Genomic DNA, 20,213 nt, shown 5'->3' on the forward strand with positions numbered 1-20,213 from the left:
TTGCTGTATCCTGTTCATGAGACATTTTTTTCTACTTTTCTTTACTATTTAACTTATGTCAACTTCTATCCTATGATTTACTTGAGGTTGCAATGTCTACCGTAGGATTTGGAACAGTGCATCCTGTGTGCACCAGCCTGCTTTCTCCTACTTGTTAGCTTGAAATGTCTGTATGATCTTCCTGATGTGAAATGTGGATCCTATTTCCTTCTCAGTTCAGGTGGAAATCTGGTCATCCTTTGCTAGGCTTAATCTGCTCTAGAAGCTTCCCCAGTCCGTGATGAACCCAAGCCTCTCTTCCTTACTCCATTGCTTTAGTTGTGCATTGAGACTTTGCCTCCTCACCAGCTGTATTATGATGGGGGTCCTGGTCTTCAGCATCCTACATTCTGCTTCCAGAATCTCTCTTCTTTCTTTTATGTGGTACCCAGGTGGACCAGAACCCCTGCCTCCTTCCCAGCATTTCCCAACTTGACCAGGCTTATTTTAAAGTTTGTCAGTGTAGCACCAGCTGGCACATGAGCACACTGTCTCTGGAATCAGGAGGCAAACCTGTTAGGTACCTGGCAACTGAACCACTGATGGCTATTGCCTGTCCCTTTTTCTCAGCTGGGGTTTTTGCCCCAGGGAAGTATTGTCAGTGCAAGAAGATACACAGACACCTTATGCAGAGAGGGGACCACTGACCAGTATTATTATATACTTAATCAGTTTTGTGCCTTCCTGCCATGAAACTAGGGCTGGAAGAGCTTTTCAGTGCCCTGAAAAGCTGCCTCAGTTTAACGTGTTTCTCTAAACAGCAATAGGTTTTTTGCCTGCACATGAGACTTGTTCAGAGATTGCCATGAAGTCTCAGTGTCGTGCATTCTTCCACCTATGCCACGATCAAGTCACAAGAATCTCTATCTCTGAGGATCGTGGGCTGCCTGGAATGAATACATCTTCACACCACCTACACACGGGTCAGGTAATCATATGACACTTAATACTTTACCCTTGGAAATTGTCACCCTCTAGCTAGGCTTCTGACTGCATTTCTCTTGCACGTCTGGACTGACTTAGTAAAAGCATTCCTATATGGGATGGCCATGCAGCTTCCAGTTAAAGTATCAAGAAGCAATTACGTTATGTGCATCATTAGCAACTGTATTCATTGTGTTTCATAACAAATTATTCTGAGACATTGACTGAATCCAAGTTATGAGAAGCTGAGCCTTATCTTTAGCCTATGTTTCATTCTAAAGAAGCTGGCCTTCCCAGAAAGGCAGTCTTCCTGTTACTTGGATGTAGACTTGATACATGGCTGGAGCTCTTCCTTCCATCTTAGAAGATGTATTTGCATCACTGTGTTACTAAGCTGGAGATCCTGAGCTGTGGAGGGGTCACATGAAGGTCATTAAGGTGGAGGAAAAGAGTCCCTAAAGGTTAGAAACTTTATTGCAGCAAAGCAAAGAAAATGTCACACACACCTTGCTGTGATGTTCTGTCTTCTTTCTTTGCCTTCCAAAAAAATCTGTGTGTAAGGCTATATGGACATATATATTTTCTAGTAAGTTTGGTAGAACTGAGAAAACTTAAAAATGTAAAAAGTGTTCCCAAGAAAACCTTGAGAAATGCTACTTTAGGTTAGAGTTTGTGCTTGTGTTAATTGACTTGCCAGTTAACTTGCTGTAACTAGCACAAGTAGAAATGCTTATCTAGACAACCTGCAAATATTTATATCACAAATGTTTATGACCTAGAAGACATTTTCCAGGAAGAAATGTGTGTGTGGCTAGATGGCCACAATTAAAATTAATGTCTAAGGAGTTAAAGAAGAATGACTAACTTCAATGTAGCTGCTGTTAAGGGGGCAAGTTCTTGTCTGGCCAAATGACCAATTTCAAGGAAGTTCAAGGGAGTTAAGAGTCACTTGCCACTGAATCTACATCAGTTTGTCAGCTCCATATCTGGCCTAGGACTGAACGTTGTCGCTTTAGATCATGCAAATTTGCTGCGTTGGTCCTGCCCATAGTTCCTGATTTGTTTTTAATTATACCAAAGAAGGAAATAAACTGCGTCCTTGCAAAATTTTCAGGACTCTTCTGATTTGGGGTGTTGCAGGGTGTAGTTAATACTCTGAAAAGGCTTTGGGATTCCTGGATGAAAGGTGTGATGAAAGAAGTGTATTGTTATTGTTTTAGGGGAGGAATCATGCTACTGGGTAAGCCTCTGTCACTGAGACTTGCTGGACTTGTTCTGACTTGCCTATGACTCCTTTCTTTCCTAATTCGGGAGATAAAGCCTCAAGTCTATGCTGAGATGCTGCACAGTGTGTTGTGGCATTTGGGACAGTGCATCTCGCAGACAGAAGAGCTTCTTGCTGATCTCTCAGTGGTACCCAGAGGTGAGTGTCACAGCTTTCTGACTTGCTCCTTGGTAGTTTGGGCAGCATGGCTATATCATGTGTAGATTTGTAGGGCAGCTTGATCTTTGACCAAGGGTGTGGGGGAGAATGGCAGTAGCTCTGAGCTTGCTTCTGATTTGAGCTGCCTTCCATACATCAGTAATCCTTCTCATATTTCACCTTTCTCCTCACCCAAAATGTATTTGTTTTCCAAGAATTCCCCAGCTCCTACAGCATGGTGACAAATCAAGGTAGTCCCCGAAAGTTGCGGTGGGGGAGCAGGTGAGAGCCACTTCATTACGCCCCAATTCTGATCTGCTGTTTGTGCTAGTGCGGTTAGAACATGTTGCAGTCACTACCGCTGAGCTAATAGCGTGATACAAGAGGGTGAGCGGAGTAAAGTAGGTTAAAGTAACTTCTTGTGCTCTTGTTTATTTTCATGGGCTTTGTATGCAGCCAGTGAAGTGTTAATCTGTGCAGAATCAGCTTGGAAACGCACCAAATCTGGCACCAGACCATTTCACCCACCCTGCCTTGGAATGAAAATCAAACTGAAAACCCACAAAGACTATAACTGCTTGTTTGGTGTCTCACTTCTGAACTAGATTTCAACCAGTCAAAGTGAGACGAAGTGAGGCAGGGCAAGCTATTTTCAAAGGCTGAAAAGCAGAGATCTATTGCTATATTCTGGGACTGCCGAACCAACAGAATAAGATACTTGTCTATGACCAGCGCAGCTGGAAGTGGAAATCTGAGAGGTAGAGATGAGGTACAAGTTGCAGAACCTTATCCTAAACTGATTGCAATCGGTGGCCATGTACCTAATATTTCCTTTACACTGGGATGGCTTCTCACGTGTTCATGCAGATTGTAAAGTCCTTATGTAGTGAGGAGCCCTCCCAGTTCTACTAAAGCTTATTTCAGAACATGGAAGTCTTTGTCAAGATGTTGGCTGTGGCAGTCAACTGTAGAAAGATGTGTTATTGATCAAGGATATTTCAGTTGCTGTCATTACATTATGTCCCACAGACTGTTGTAGTAGTACAGGAGGTTAGTGCTGTCCCAACAATTAAAGAGCTTGTAACCTCCAAAAAGATGTATGCAAAATGGATGAGAGAGTAACAAACCTTTTCTGCTGATTGCAAAGGTGATCAAATAATCGGGGAAGTCTCTATGAGCAGCATTTTGGCATCATGAATATAGTTACTTGTAAGCTCTGAGTTAACATATCCCAAGGACTGAATGCTGCCCTTGAAACTTGATGCAAATGACAAGAAGGGTATTTGGAGCTGTTGTCTTTGCCCAGCTGAAGTGTGTTTCTGGGAAGCAGCAAGACTTTGGTAGAATTGGATGGTTAAGGGGAGGAGCTCAATTAGTAAGTGGCAAATACATTAGTGATGCTTTATCTGACTGCAGAGGGGTGGCATGCAGCACCTACTGTTTTTGTGGGATGTTTGAGGGTGTGGGGAGATCAAGCTGATTCAGAGTGACGCATAGAAGAACACGCATATTTTGTTTCCCTCAGCAGATCCCTTCAACATTTGGAAGTCTTCCATTGTATCAGAATTGCTTTGGGACATATCAAACATTGAGTGATTGAAGCTGGTAGGTAACTGACCTCATCCAAACAAGGGTCTTGCAGTACTTAGGCAGGCACTAGCTGTTTGTTTCAACACCCAAAATGGTAGAAGTCGTCCCATTCTCTTAGAAGTGTGTGTCCTGAGTGTGCCACAAGAGTGGAGGAGAAGCGTTAGGTTGGTGTGATTGCTTGCGGCAAAGGTGGGAGTGGAATTAGCATGTCTTGCTTCGTGGCCCTGTGCTTTTGCTACAGGACTCCTGGACTAAGCCCGTTGCTGCCATTTCCAACCACCCTGCCAAGGTAGATAGCTTCAGGGACCTAGTCTGGATTTTCAAATTGTACTTACCAGGCCAGCAGATTAGTTGATTCGGTTGCCTTGTGAAAGGTCCCATTTCTAGGAAGAGTGATTGTAGGGATGTGCCTGAATCCATCTTCAGATGGAAAAACTGGTCATGACTATGTAGAGAGACCCTCCTCAGCTGATGTGCCCCCCAAGCTCTGCCACTGGCTCTTATGGGAGTATTGGAATATCAATGAGCAGGGGAATAATAATAAAAACCATAATAAATTTATTATAGGAAGACAGCAGCAGATCAGATAGAAGAGGTTGCATATTTTCTTCTATGCAGAGTGTAGCAAAATGCCTTCAGTTAACAGCTGGTGCCAGAAAACATGGTTTAGATACATCTAAAAGCAAATCTAGGTCGAGGTGCTATGAGGGCTTAGTTTAAGAAGTCACAAAATGTCAATGACAGATCTGTAAAACAGAACAAGATAGCTGTTCCCTGCTTATCTAGCAGGATAAGGGCCTTTTTTTAGGACACAAATTGTAAGTTACAGTTCCTTTTCCTGTCTTGAACAGACATTTTCTGATCAGTTTTCTAGTATATTTCTTACTGAGGCCTTTGATAATGCGCAGTAGCTCAACCGGAAGAGATGGATAAGCTCAATATAGTGAAGCAAATACTATCAGGCAGAGGTGGAAGCTGAACTTCTGTTGTGAATGAACATAAGTAATCTTTTAGGGAGTTCAGTACAAGATGAGAGAGGGAAAGCAGCTTGTCACCCGCGTATTGTCTTTGGCTTTTGGGTAAATGTTCCAAATTACAAGGTAAAGAATTAATTTGGGGTTGATCAGAAATCCAACCTGAAATCCTATCTGCTTTTTCCTTGGTTTCACAAGGAAGACCAGACAATTTTAGCTCCATAAAATTTCAGTACAACTCTTCTTCTTAATGTGCCAATAACTATTAATGTAGCTTTGTTTCTTGATGTATTTTACTTATTTAAATATCCTTTATCAAGGCTTGATTTAATATTCCTCTCTCTTTACTGTGTTTAAAATGGCTTAATTCTATACAAACATAGCTATTTTCAAAATAGTTCATTCAGATGAATTTTTTTCAGTGATCAAAACACATTCTTTGGCTTAGAGCCAAGGTGTGTAAACTAGGAGACTTAACAGTTTGCATTTCAAGATGCAAATGAACTGTGATACGAACTTGTCAGATGCTGCTCTCTCCATGGATTGTCTTGGGCTCCTTGGGAATGAAGCATGTTTTAATTGAGAACAGGGATTGCTGGAGGAGGTCTAATGTTCATCCATAGTATTGCCAAGATAAGAAGTTTTGTACTGAACTGAAAGATCTGGGGTTTGAAACTTCTTGCTAATTCACTTCAGACTGAAAGCTGCCAGATGTAAGCCGTGAGGAGGTGGTTTTCAGAGCAGAGAGGACTCAGCCTTCAAGGTCTCCTGGTGGAGTCTGGCTTCTGATCTCTTGTTAAGGTTTGCTCTTGAGGAATGGAAGTTATCCTCATCCATGCTGGACAGTGAATGCATTGGTGTTGCCTGAATTCCCCTGTCTGCCCCCCTGAGTGTTAATTTACAGTTTACTGGACTTTGGGCAGTAAAAAAATCAAAGCATGTGATATAAGGAAGCAAGAAATGTAAAGCTGTACAAAACACCCAACTCTGGAAGGCATCAGCTCAGACAGCTGTGGTATTGGGGGTCTTCTGAGGAGAATACTGATCTATTTAAGCAGTGCCTCTTTGCCACAAGAAGAAAGAAACGATGCATCTATGGATGAAGGCAGTATCATCTCTGCCTCTGCATTCCTCGGCACCGCAGAGGATCAGTGTTTCTCTGGCCAGTGTGTGTTGCTTTGGGGAACAGTTTTCTTGGTTACTGGAGTGCAGAGAAGACTGTACAGAAGTCTGATTCCTAAACTGAGGGATCCACCTGCCACTGAACTAGTTAACTACAGAGATGTATGTCCCAGGCACAGGAGTCCCTGTCAGGTGGTTGTTCTGGTAGAGCATGACAATCTATGGCATAATAGCGAAAAGGCTGGGGGGGCGAAGGAGCTAGTCAGAGGTGTAATGTGTGTGATTAATGACTGAATGCATTGAGTGGACATAATCTGAACAATAACTTTCACTGAACATTCTAGTAGGTCTCAGCAGAGGCAGGCTCGAAACCAGACCTAGCTGTGAGTGTTTTGTTTTGTGAATACAGACCCTGGCATGACAGTGTCAAAGGCTAGAACTCCTGGGCACTGAGAAATATATGCTGCTCTAATACAAGCAATACACATTTGGTCTTGCCTGCACTCGAGCTGTTCTTCAGAGAGTAAAGGATAACTCATTTTGGACCAAACAAGACCATCTGTTCCCAGCATTCATGCTGATTCCTGAAATGGGTGGTAAAAGATTAGGTATTTCATAAAAAGCTAAAAACAGGAGAGGTTTTCTTTCCCAAGCCTTCTGCATAACTGGCAACTAGCATGTCTGCTGATAAAATAGACAAAAACAAAGAAAAAAAAGGGTGTTGCTCAGCTGGGTCCTGCACTCAGGCATTGTAGTTGAAGGACACATACTGGCAGTTGTACACTGCAGCAAGCGATGAGACTTGGTGCTTTCATTGCACAAGAGAATTTTCCTGTTCTGGTACTTAGCAGGATGGAAGTCAAGAGCATCCTGTTAAAGGAGGAAACTGGTTTGGGTTTGAAGAAGTATTTCCACTATAATTTGTATCTCTTATGTACAAATTAATTACTTATATTAATGTAGAAATATATGGAAGTGCTTCCTTTAAACTGTTTTCTTAAAAAATTTTAAAGTGAAATCAATATCAGAAGTGGAGAAGGTTTTTATTCCTCATCTCCCATGTTTCCATTGCTCCCAGCACTGCAGCAGTTCCTAAGGTATCTGTTTCCCCTTCCACATCTGTGTGACCTGTGGAGAGCAAGCAGCTCTGAAATGCTGGAGGAGAAGGGGGTTTGTGCTGCCAGTGTTTGTCGATGTAGCTGGTATTTGCACAAAAAGGAAACAAAGGAGACACATTTAAATGGAGGACAGTGCTGCCTGTCAGAGCACGAGTCCCACAGGCAGCAAGGTGCTTGTTTCTCAAGTGTGAGTCTTAAGCTTTTGTAGCTTAAGCATAAGGCCATGTCTTGAGGAAATCTGTCTGTATACAGTTCAAGAAAGCCGGCGGTTATGAAACAAGTACTGTTGCCTCAATATCTGCGGAGTCAGCCATATGCCATCAGGGCTTTGCTGCATGTTCTCTGTGTCAAGAGCAAGGCAGGGATGTTGCTGTGATTGCTGTTGAAGCGGAAGTCCACTGGGGTGGGGACACCTGAAGCACAGGGAACCAGTCTGATCAAGACTACTGGCGGGGGCTCAGGCTGGAGAGCAAAAGCTCTCCAGTGAGGAGAGCAAAGACAGATGCTAAAGCAGAATCTTTAAAACATGAGAGGTGGCTAGCTAAGGAGAGGCAGAGGCACGCTGCAGTAGTGGGCTGTTCAGGTTAGCCAAGGGGCTTGCCCTCAAGGGCAGTAATTGGCTGCCCACGAGGTATGTGGCGATTCCCTGAGCTGGGACTGTGAAAGACTGAGCTGTGAGATGAGGATGGTAGTGCTCCGTGAGAGGCTGCAGCTTGTTAAAGAAATGGAGGTAGGACGGTCCCACTGGTCTTAAGTTTTTATCCAAATCTCTGCATCTGTTAAACGCTCAGGAGTAATGGATAGTGTATAACAGTGAAGGTCTAGATAGTGAGAAGTCAAGGCCTCTGTGGAACTGGTTGAGCTCTAGTGTGTGTATATTATGTGCTTACTTTGGAAACTGCAAATTGCAGTAAGTAATCTTGGCCAGCCTGGGCTTTCAGACTCCTATTGACTGCCCTGCAGTCTGTTTTGCAGAGCCCTGCCATCAGGGAACTGAGCCAGTCTAGTGGAGAGACAGCTAGATTTGGGGAAAACTTGTGCTCTGCATTGCCAGAACATAACTTTGCTCCACTAAAGCAGGCACAACAGAAGGAGAGGTACTAGGCTTCTCCAGGAGCATGTGACTCTGAAGCAGAGGCTTGATTCTGGTGATGTGTCCTGTGTATTTTGGTAACACTGAGCTGCTGCTTGTGACCACCTGCAGTTGTGGTGCTGGCTGAAGCTACCCTGTTTAACTTTTTCTTTTCACAATGCCACCTGTTTGAGTGGGTAAAAACTTGTCTGCTTTACTTCTTAAGCAATGAACTGGGATACCTGCCAGCACTCTCACTAGCAAAAATCAAACTTTTATGTGATGAGGTTAAACTGAGTTGCTTCCAACTTCCCTGTCACTTGCTGAGCACACCCTGTGTGCAGACCTCTCAGCTGCTTCCTCTGTGGCTCTATCCTTTTTTCCTTCTTTCCCCCCTGCCCTGGTTTGCCTTGCTTACCATGTCTTGTAGCTTTGCTCAATTTTCTTGCCCTTAGGGCAGAGTGTATAACCCCATTCTGCTCTCCCACCACTTCACTGTCTTTTGCTGTCTTGGATTTGTGCATCATACCCTCGCCTTCACTGTTCATCTGCCCCCTCAGCTCATTTCCTAAGATGGAGCCTCTGCTGGTATCCTGCTCTGCTTTCACCAATTTCTTCGTCACCTTGTAGTTCCTCTTTTTCACTTTGTAGAAAACCTGCAAGGACTTACTCTCCCTGCCTGCCTTTCTGCATCTTCCTGCCCCTATTTTCTTGGATGTTGCTCAGAAATGTCTGTGCCATAGGCCTGAAAAGGGGAAAACAGCATTTAGTATGTCTGGTCCACAGCAATACAAACTTGGATCAGTGGGTGTAAAACAGCATGGTGACTAGCCAGCTGAGTCCCTCCTCCCCAGAGCTGGCCGCTGCCATTTGTCACTCCAGGAACCTTTGAGAGATGATTCCATCTGATTTTCTGATACCCTGTACTAATGCCGACCATGATGTAGAGACTCAGTGCATGGCATGACAACAATTACTACACAGTCTGCTGTGGAATTACTGTGGATCTGAAATAGTTGTGCTTCAGGCTTTGCATCATCCTACTCAAAGCTACTGAGGACATGCGCAAAAATGCAGTTTTCCTAGTGTTCTCTTGCTTAATGCTGCACAGGAGGACATAAGTAGAGGAGAAAGGCTTATGTGCCTCCGTCCATATGTGAGTCAAGTTCCCAACCCTTTTACAGGTCTGCTGTTGGCTTTCAGCAGGTCACTAAGTCTGGGTCTTGTTGTTATATCACGTTTACGCATGAGTAGCTATTTCTCTTCCCTCTGACAGACTGTCTGGCAGGAGACAGGATGTGGTCTCTTACAACATGTGTGGTTTTGGTGCAATAAAACCCAAACCCTGTGGGGGATCAATAAATGTTACTATTCATACCAACTAAAAATAACTCAAAGCTCTATGTTATATGGTGTCTCTGGTAGCCTAGAGTGTCCCTGCTGCAGAAGTTATTTCATCAGTCATGAATTATTACATTTATGTTCAGTTTAAGCACCTGTGTGTGCTTGAAATCTGTGTAATATTTCTTAATGGGAAATTGTCTCTACTAGCAAAACTGCACAATTCTAGGCTTTTCTCAGGGGTGCGTGTGAAGCAACAGAGGCACATTAGAACATAGGAAATTCTAACTAAATACAAAAAAAAAAAAAAAGCTTTTGCCATGAAGGTAGTCGAAGACTGGATCAGGACTCCTGAGAGTCTGGAGAATCTCTGTCCTTGGAGGTACTAAAAACCTGACTAGACAAAGCCTGGAGTAACCTGCTGCAGTGGGACCTGGTTTAAGCAGAAGGTCAGACCTGAAGGGTCCAGAGGTCCTTCCCTACCTCATTCTTTGACATTTCTTAGCTGAGCTAAGCTGTGCCAGATATGGTTTGGCTCAGGATGTGCTATTGTCTTTGTAATAGAGTTCAATTTCTCTATGTTGTTTTCTTCAATACAGATTGTGATCCAGATGGACAGAGCAACGAAGAGCATAGAGCCATGGAAGATAGCAGTCATCGTTGTGTCACTGATAGTGGGCTTAGCCCTCATCATTGGCTTGATTACATTCTTTTTGTGCCATGGTAAGTGCGCCACTGTTTTTGTTGTCACAAGTCTTCAGGAATCTGTTGTGTTTCACTTGCTACTGTGGTCTTGCCTGATGATTTAGGTATAAAATTCAACCCTAGTATAGAATCCACGTGAGCAAACTGATCTGAAATGATTAGAAAACCTGCAAGAATACTTAAAATATAATTTACTTGAAGCATGGATTCAAGTTTTGTCCCTCTTTCTGTTTCTTGTCTTGCCCTGGTGTCTCCACTGGTAACTGTGGTTAACCAAAGGCTAGCAGTCTTCTCTGTAAGCCAGGAGTGTGTCTAGTACTCAGGCTATGAAGAGTAAGCTTGGTCTTGGACAGGTTTTTTTTCAGAAACTGAAGCTGGCACTTCTAGCTGAGGATATTCCAGAAAGAGAGAGGTTTAGGCTTTTTGGAGCCCAGGAGTTAGTCCTGGTTGCCAAGGGCCCAGTTTCAGTAGCAGATGAATGAAGTCAAGCCATTCCATTCCCAGTCTCTGAGATACCAGCGTGAGGGGTTTTGAAATGCCTTCCTGCTGGGATGGAACCAGTCGTGTTGCTGTCTTGGCTTACTGAGAGGTAGCAAGGCCATGGCTTGAATTAGGACACTAGGCAGAGCAGTGGCAGAGCTACAGCTTAGCTTTGCTTTTTGCTAACTGCATTATGGGGCCACTCTCTGTCATTCACCCGAGAGCCAGATTTTAAATTTAACCTGACTTCTTAATGGGTGCAAACAGCTCTGGGCCACCTGCCTCTCGGAGGGGCAGGGACATGTCAGAGTGCAGCTAAGGAGGAGTGAGTGCGTCTACTGAGTCAGAAGGGACATATATAGGCTGGTGTGTTTCGTGCTGTGCTCACCTCAGACTGATGAGAAGATGGTCCCCAGAGAAATGTTATAGTGGGTATAATTTAGAGCTACTTGGGATAGTTCTCAAAGTAGAAAAGACCCCCTAGATGGTCCATGGAGCAACAAGATGATCCAGAGCCCCCTTTACTCAAAGTGCTGCTAAAGCTGTAATTTCACAGCTGATGGAGTCACAGCCAGAGCCTGGGAGCCTTACTTGTGCCACGCTCTGTGAAGTGCTGTGCATGTCTGAATTGTACTGAAGGAAGTCAACCACCTCTCCTTTTCTTCTCCTCTGTAGATCAGGACCGATATTACAATGCATCTTTCCTAATCACCAATGTCGACTATGACCCTCAGTATGAAAGGCAAACCACAGAAGAGTTCAGGCACCTGAGCCAAGAGATTGAAACCATGGTAAGCTAAGATGTTTCGCTCTTTCTGCCTGACCTATGGTGAAGAGTCCTGCGACTGTGTGACTGGAAATAAAGAGTCAGAGGTGATTGTGCCTCATCCTTATGTGGCTGGCCTTACCTTTCAAACCTTGCTGTAGTGGGTTAAAGATGTATCACTGACTGTGCGCAAGCAGATGGTAGGCACAAGTGCTGTCTGTCCCAGCAGCCCTGTGGTGAAACAGGCACCCACTGAGCAGAAGGGACAGCAAAACTGGCCAACTCAGCTGTTTATTTTGGTTCTGCATCCTCTGACGGAAATTTAGCAGTAGCTTTGGTGTAGAGGTGGAGATCTGAAGGCTTTTTCTTGTGTTTTGGAGGCTCATGAGAGTGTTATATCTTGAGAGCATGTACATATTACATGTGTATTTTAACACACTCTCTTCCTTTAACAGATATCTGAAGTATTCAAGGGGTCCTTTCTAAGTAAAAGGTACATCAGGTCCCATGTTGTCAGTCTAAGGTAAGTAATGTGAAGGTCAGGAATAAGCAGGGATGTGATAAATATCCTTTCTTTCTACCCCTTGACCATATGTTGGCCTGGTTGTTTATGCTTGGATTACACCAGCAGGATGACTAAATCTAGGCTAGTTGTCACTCTCCTTCGGTGCTCACAACACTGAGGGCTCAGTTAGGTCAGCAAGGAAGAGAAATTTGGCCTTCCGCAGATTGATTGCCTGAACACCAGTTGTTTGTGGCTGTGATGCAGTCACTGAATTACTAGGTGATCCCAGTCTTCACTACTAGTTAAGGGCTTGAGGGATGCAGACTCAGCTCATTATTCCACTTAATGCTTCCTGTGAAAGCTCAGGCTGGTGTTTGCCCCTCTTCATGGTGTACAGCAGGAGGTGACTATTCTCTTCCCTCTCGAAAAGGTCTGAAGGAGTAAATGATTCCGCTGTGAGATACCTGGATATAGAGTTGAGGGAAGGAGGCAAGTGGGAAATGCAGGTATAAAGGTCCTGTGTGAAAGCTTTTAAGTCTGTCTGTTCTCTGCAGTAATTATGTATCACTCAGCGATAAGATCCATCACTTCCTTCTCCTTCACATGATTTTGGTTTGAAGTTGTATTTCTATAAGGCTCAATTCTGCTGTGGAATATTTTTCCCTAGACAACAAAGAATGCTAGACTTCCCACAAATGTCCTCCACAGCACTTCTGACTTTCTTGCCTTTACCTGTCTCTAGATGGAATGAGTAATTTCCGTAAACCAGTGGTTCTCAACCTGTAGTCTGTGGACCCCTGGGGGCTGCAATGGGTCTATGAAGGCTTAAATCAGGGGTGGGGAACATCCAGCCTGGAAACATTTGATCTGGCCCGCGGCAAGCACTGCGCCTCCTTTTCCCACAGCCCCCTCCCCTCAATGCTCCTCTCATACTCAAGCCCCGACCCCCGCCTGCCCTGACACGCTAGTATATTCAGTGCTAGTGTGGCTGCTGGGACCCACTTTAACTAGGCAGTTTTTCTCTTAAAGACATTTTCTTAACCCAACGGCCCTCTTTAGGGCCCCAACGGGGCTGAGGTCTGTTTCTCCAAGTGGTGGCCCTGGACCCGTAAACAAAAATATATGGTGACTGAACACAGACAAACAAGGGGGGAGGTGAGAAGAATTGTTAAAACTTTTCATCAAATTTTAATTTCAAAATTGGAATAAAATTTGGAATTAGCACATTAAAATACCATAAAATGGGCCATTTGAGCAAGAAGAGTGTTGACGCTATTTTAAATTCATATGGAATCATTGCAATAAAGATATTATAATAGGAGTGTGTGCATTAACAAATTACTTGTTTCCCCTTCTCTCCAAATTTGAAGACCCTTAATGAGAAAATTGAACTAAATATTTGATGCAGTCTAGTGCTTTAAATCTTGAATTAAGTCTTGGTGGTCTGTGGCCACAAAAGGTATTTAAAGGGGGTCCGTGGTGAAGGAAAGGTTGAGAACTCCTGCCTTAAACTGTTCTACATTGTTTTCTGCTCTTGGTTTCTTCCACAAGCCTCCCATACTGCATATCAACTGAAATCACAGAACTTGGGAGCTAGACTTAAATCTCTTTACACCTTTTAGGTCAACCAAACAGTGTATCACTTCCAAATGTGTTTTCACTACAGATACCTTCTTGTGCAACTAGGCACTGGGCAGCTGCATCTCTGCTGTCTTTCCCTCTAGTCTTCAGTTGGTTTTCCTTTAGACTGTTAGTCTAAAGTATTGGGCCCAATATTTTATGCTGACAGTAAGTGATCATGCCTCGCTCTGATAACTTGAACAGTATAATGAGTGTTTTGTCTCTAGATACAGTGGAGCTAACTGGCCAATAAATGGAGAAGTGACTTAAATGGAAAGAAATGCCAAAAGACCTTTTTAACTTCTGCAGCTCTAAACTGGGTCTTTTCAATAGCTGTTAGGAATAGCCTATTTGGGTATCTGTTGAAGGGTTCTAACTTGCTGTATTGTTCCTATTGCCATCTGTGTCCTGCTGACTGTGAGCTGTGTGGAGGCCAAAGGGAGTGATCCCTCATCTCCTCAGCTGTACCCCTTATAACAGTTCCCAGAAAATTCACTCTGATCATTGTCATAGCGAGAACCAAGCCTTTTCCTGCCTGCTGAGATGTCATCATCTTCCTTTACTTGTGCACAGCTACACTATTTGTTCTGTACATCTGTGCAGACCCGACCTGTTCTCATATAAAGAAGGCAGACAGGGCAAAGCGAAATGAAGAGGATTAGTGGGCAAAGAGAGAATGACACCACTTTGTTTTTGTTGGTTTGCAGCCCAGATCCTGGTGGAGTGCTTGCATCTGTTGTTCTGGTATTTAAATTTGCCACAGCTGACAGTAAGGCAACAAGCTGGGACCACGTCAACCGTGTATTACGCAGAAGGCTGAAAACAAGCTCCACGTTCTTGAATGTTGACCAGTCTACCCTTAGACTCACAGGCAAGTGTCTGTTTTGAGTACTTAGTGTTTATGTTTTTAGTGTGGAATTTTTTCCTCATACTTTGCTGTTCTTAGTGTCATGGGTTTCACTTTAGTATGCAAATATGTGCTGTTCTTGTTTTCTTCTTTTGCCTTCTCAAAATTGTGTGTTACGGCTGACAGCCTGGGAACTTGGAAGAAGTAGCATGCAAAGAACGAAAGCATACTGGCACTGATTTATGAGCGTGAGCTCTTCTCTGTGCATCAGAGGCTCTCTCTGTGTGACTTAGCTCTGTTGAATGGGATAGTGTCCCCCCAATTCATTAAAACAAGGCCCAACTTTGTGACCATGGTTTCACAGATTACTTTAAGGGGCACTGAATTGGACAAGAACCTGTAGTGCTATTAAAATGCAAGGCTGAGATGGTTTCCTTCTTTACCCCCTGCCATTTTCTTTGCTTATTTGACAGATTGCTGTAGCAAGTGTTCATAACAAACCCCCGAGGTTCCCTGGGCAGCAATCCTCTGCCGTGAATCTGTCACTGGTTACCATCAGAATCTGGCAGAGGGGTTTTTGTAGGAAAGAAATCGGGAATGTTACAGTTTAGCTCCAGTCAATCTTGGCACTGAGGATTTGTGAACACTGTTTTGACCACCTTGCCATACTGAACCTGAACAAATTCACGTGGGCATTTATATTGTGCAATGCTGCTTTTGTTAGCTTTGAGCTACGGCAAGGAAGACATATCCTTTGGCCTTATACTTTCAGTGATGAACAGAGGCTTAATTGAACTTCCCCAACAGAGAAAATTACTCCCTTCACCATACTGTCGCTCCATGCAGCAATGCAAACATTTAATTTGTGTTTACTGGGTCCAGGGAGGGAGTCTGTGTTAGATCACATAGCAGTACGAGATATACTCACTGTGATGTTTGCTTTTTGTTTCAGAGTTGAATAAGGAAAAGGGAGACAACCTTTTAAACAACTGTAAGTACAAACGCTTTATAGAAAAGGTCCAGGGACATGGTGCTATAGGTTCTGCGTTTGCAAGATTCTTATGCTTTTGAGATGCAAGTTGAAAAAAATAACTTGTTAAAGATACTAGAGCAGTAAACAGGGAAGACTTCAGCTCATTTTCTTGCAGTCAGGCTGGCTCTGTAGTGTTTGCAGAAACAAGCATTCTGACTTGGTGGTGGGAAGCACTTGCTTTAATGTTGGTTATGGGAAGTAGGGGCATGTAGATGAGTTGCAGTTAGTGAGCTTTGCACAAGGACTGCAGTCGCTGTGGGCCAAGATTCTTGCTGGAATCCTTCTAAAAACATTTTTCTTCCTTCCCCCTCTCTGCAGAAAAGTTTGGCAATAAATGTATGTCAGATTTGAGCTAAACCTTGCAATATACAGGGAAAGGCCAGAGTGTGGGAGAGGAGCTGTCCACAGTGACAGCACGGCAGTGGCACAGCCCTGGAGGGGCAGGTTCTCAGTGCTCCTGTTCTGTGCTCTCCCATGAGATCTTATAGCTCCCCTGGAAACAGAGAGACAGCATAAGTCCCTTCCCAGGGGACATCAGTCCCCTGCATGGTCTCAGAGCCTGTGCACATTAGCTTTCCATCTTTAAATGGGCTCTGAGAATTAACTGGTTTGGATCTAACTTTTTTCAGCTGAGTAATATGCGACTGTGCTGTTGGCACAGTAGCTATATGTAAACTGTTGGAGGAAGAAGACGCTTCTGTTGCTGTTGTCAAGGCTGACCTGGAGGTGACCTGACAAAATCCATTCTTTGTTTGCTTAGTTTGTGGATGGGTTTTTTGTTTGGTTTTGTTCTTTCTTGCAATCTAGTCTTCAGCAATTTTGTGACTCTTAAAGCTGTACTATGTTGGTATTGCCTTTGCTATACAGGTGGGATGTTACAAATAATGGGAAGATTGCCTCCACTGGGTTCACAAGTGATGTGCAGTGTCTGTTTCATGCATATTTTGGTGGTGATGAGTGTATTAAAGTTTAGAACTGCCCTGGTTGCTGTTTATATGGGGGTTCCTCAGTATTTTCATACTCTATTTTTAAGATGTCTTTTTTTTAAAAACAAAACCAAACTAAGGATGCTCTTTATTTTTTCACACAGTACCAAGAGAGGTTTAGTCTTTAGATGAAACTTGCATGCCATTATTATGAAAGCTGTATGAATCTAAATGCTTAGGTTAATTATCAGTGCATGTCTTTGTTCCTAGTAATCTGTGTAGGTACCTGTATGCACAGACACACTGATGACTACATATGTTACCTGTCCCTCTGTACAACTCTGGTTAAATATCAAACAAAGCAAGGTTTGTAGAGGCAATATTTTTAAACTAGGTAAACAGTTACAACTGGGGAAAATAGACCCTGTCTCAGATATACAGCCTTCAGTTCCCATGGGAGTACGTATGGGCTTGTGTGCCTGAAAACTGGCTTAATGAAAAGTAGTGACTCTTCTATCAAACTTGTTTATCCTACATCTATTCTGAGATGCTTGTGACCACAACACTTGGTTTCCCTGCTATTGAAGGCACTGCTTTAGGTGAAGGCTGTCTCTTGACACCCCTGCCCTGTTACGCCTGTGCCTGCAGCCATGAGGGCCCTTCCCAAAGAAACACCCTGATTTCCCCCGATCAGCTAAAGCAGAACTGCCTTTTCTTTGACAGGCTGTGGAATACGAAGACAGGCATTCTCCTTCACAGGCGTGGAGAGAATACTTGGTGGGCAGCGTGCGCAGGATGGGGAATGGCCGTGGCAAGCTAGTATTCAGCTTGATGGGACCCATCGCTGTGGTGCATCAGTGATCAGTAATACGTGGCTAGTGACTGCAGCCCACTGCTTTAGAGGGTAAGTCATCAGCACCTTTCTGATCCCACCGGCCTTAGGATTCTCGGGTGCTCTGACCTTTGATGGCCCACTACCATCTGTATCTGCTGAAAGATAATGAAATTTGGGTCTTCTCTGTCCCTTAGGCAAACTTGGCCGCATTGCATTTTGATGCTTAAATGGAGAGCTAAGCTCCTTTGGGGATCTTGTTTTATGTGGCTGTGACGTAACCTCAAATATCTTACAGAGTAAGAGATCCTCGGAGGTGGACTGCCAGCTTTGGAATTCTGCTGAGACCTCCAAAACATAAAAAATTTGTCCGAAGAATTATCATTCATGAAAGATACAGTGACTTTGTCCTTGATCATGAATATGATGTGGCTGTTGTGGAACTTGCCTCTCCTATTGAGTTCACAAGTGATGTGCACAGTGTCTGCCTTCCTGAAGCGTCTCACGTTTTCCCAGAGAACACTTCCTGTTTTGTTACAGGTTGGGGAGCTTTGGAGAATGATGGTGAGTGTCTCTTGCCTTCCTGTGCCCTGTCAAACACGTATCTGAGAAGATTGCAGTTGAATTCAACACTGAAACATGTACAAAAAACCTTTTGTCCATGATGCTAAAGAGCATCTGGTGAGGCTGGAAGATGGAGAAGGATTATGTTTGGCAACAAGTGAAGGACTTCAGCGGGGCGAAAACTTTCTTCTTCCTGAGACATTGTCTGGGAAGCTCCCTTCATTGCCTGTAATGGCAGAAAAAACTGTAGGAAAATCTGGCTACTGCTAAGCCTTCAGTATTTTAGGTTGCATACCCTGTCTGCAAATGCTAATGCCACTTCTCCTTCTAGGCTATAGTGTTAATCAGCTTCGACAAGCGGAAGTGAAAATTATAAGTACTGCGACTTGTAATAGAAGACAAGTATACGGTGGGGCGATAACACCTGGAATGTTGTGTGCTGGATACTTGGAGGGTCAAGTGGATGCCTGCCAGGTAAGTCTTTTCATAGGTAATAGTAAAAAGGAAATAGGTGGGGTGGGAGGTGATGGTTCCTAGAAATAAAACATACGTTGGGGAATCTTGACTAAATTTATGGGGTTCATTATCTTGACAGATGTAAATTAAGATCTTCATGGCTCATGGGCTGAAGTCTGTACTTAGGTGCCTTGGGGTTTATATATAATGCACATGTGCGAGAATACAGATGTGAGGGTGTGGAGTGGGAGAGACTGAATTAGACAGGCTGTCAATCTCTGTTTTGTCACTCAACCATATGGAGGTTGAATTATAGATGTGGTCTAGAGACAAATATCTGTCAGTTGTAACAGAACAATTTGAGGCTTGCTGCATTAGTGATGTGAACACTGTTTACTTTGTTCCTGCCTGTTGACATTTTTTTCTTTAGGGTGACTCTGGTGGGCCACTGGTACATGCAAACTCCAGAGGAATCTGGTATCTTGTGGGAATAGTGAGCTGGGGAGATGACTGTGGCAAGCCAAATAAACCAGGAGTGTACACACGAGTGACTTACTATCGAAACTGGATCAACTCCAAAACTGGCATCTGAAACCTGCAGCGGGTTAAGTTTTATGGGCTGTGTACAGCTATTCCTCTGACACATTCTGCTCTGTGGTTACCCTCTAAACAGCTGCTGGCTTAGCTTGTGGTCAAGTATCAAGTGCCAGCAAGCTCGGAGTAGTCTAGGACTTGAAATTGGTTTGGCCTACAGCCGGACAGGAACAGACTTGATCCACGTGACAGCTGTTTGTTCAGGAAGTACTCTGTCAAAGGACAACTGCCTATGCAATATACTGACCCTTTTTTCTCTGTGGCCAAATGGCTTGGCCCCTACTTTTATACTCAGGCAAAGCATTTGAGACCAAACAATCACTTACCAGCATCCAAGACAAGTTATAACTAAAATGTGGCTTACCCATTTGCTGTGTGCTCCCAAGGCCCCATCAAGCTACAATCCAGCCCCTGACTGGAAGGTTGTTGCACTTTTGAATTCTTGAGCTTTTTCCTGCATCATTCCAGGAAGTGTACTCTTAACAAAGAACAGAAGATGGCTTAGAGATGTCCTGGTGCCTAATACCATGTCAGACTGTTACTTGGGTGAATAGAAAATATTTCCTTGCTGAGTTGTCCTGAAAAAGGAATCAGTGGAAAATGCCAGCTTCTGTCCACCATCTTTGAAAAAGTTTATGTACGCCCACTCATCGCTTCATATGAACAGCCCCTACCACAGTGTTTGCTGTGGGAATGACTGCTGGACTTGAGACCAAAAAAACCCCACTTATATTCATACCAGTTTGTTGTCATATCAGAGCATTTGGCTGAATTAATTCCATTTTTAACTTTCCAGATTGTATTGTTCTGAGTAAGTCCTTGGCTTTTTGTGCAGGATGGAGGATTGTAACAATCTTAATGTGACCACTGCTAAAAAAGAACCCCTCTCAAACTCCTTATTCTTGTCAATGCTGTTCTCAAGTCTTCATTATAATTTAATATGTGCATATTCAGCTGCCTCCTTAAAAAAAAAAAAAAAAAAAAAGGCTTTTGTGATATGGTGGAAATACCTGTCTCCTTCAGAGCAGGGCAGAACTTCTGACTGACCCAGTAACCTTATGTAAAGATATCTCTCTTTCTCTCTTCTGTCAGGAAGTAAGAATTGCCTGTGTCTCATTGCCAGACTGCAGCTAACTCCTTTGATCTCAGCCACACAAACTTCATGTTCTTTCTGACCTCATATGTTCAGGAGCCCAAGTTTCAGTCTGCCGGGTAGATCTCAAACACTTTCCACACTCCAGCAGCAGAACATGCTTATTCCTGGTGAGGATGCTTTCCTTGG

The 20,213-nt window shown here is 43.7% G+C and overlaps 1 protein-coding gene across 2 annotated transcripts; it reads left to right on the plus strand.

The window, feature by feature from the left end:
* Positions 1-931: 931 nt before the first annotated feature.
* On the plus strand, positions 932-19,812 carry LOC141922316 (transmembrane protease serine 11E-like). Of its 2 annotated transcripts, XM_074821451.1 has the most exons (12): positions 932-967; positions 1,888-1,890; positions 2,278-2,376; positions 10,203-10,326; positions 11,464-11,579; positions 12,010-12,077; positions 14,387-14,550; positions 15,479-15,517; positions 17,209-17,389; positions 17,616-17,881; positions 18,213-18,355; positions 18,768-19,812. In XM_074821451.1, the coding sequence occupies exons 1-12, from the start codon at positions 932-934 to the stop codon at positions 18,927-18,929; spliced, it is 1,401 nt and encodes a 466-aa protein (XP_074677552.1). In that variant the 3' UTR covers positions 18,930-19,812. The 2 variants fall into 2 exon arrangements, with proteins under 2 accessions (XP_074677552.1, XP_074677553.1); XM_074821452.1 differs by lacking the exons at positions 932-967; positions 1,888-1,890; positions 2,278-2,376 and adding an exon at positions 3,910-3,991.
* Positions 19,813-20,213: the final 401 nt, after the last annotated feature.

The sequence above is a fragment of the Strix aluco genome, chromosome 4 (assembly GCF_031877795.1).
Source record: "Strix aluco isolate bStrAlu1 chromosome 4, bStrAlu1.hap1, whole genome shotgun sequence".
Classification (NCBI taxonomy): Eukaryota; Metazoa; Chordata; class Aves; order Strigiformes; family Strigidae; genus Strix; species Strix aluco.

Coding starts and splice junctions, on each gene's coding strand:
- LOC141922316 (XM_074821451.1), top strand. CDS start 932: ATGAATACATCTTCACACCACCTACACACGGGTCAG. Junction 12,078..14,386: donor TCCCATGTTGTCAGTCTAAG/GTAAGTAATGTG, acceptor GTTGGTTTGCAG/CCCAGATCCTGGTGGAGTGC. Junction 15,518..17,208: donor AGACAACCTTTTAAACAACT/GTAAGTACAAAC, acceptor TTTCTTTGACAG/GCTGTGGAATACGAAGACAG.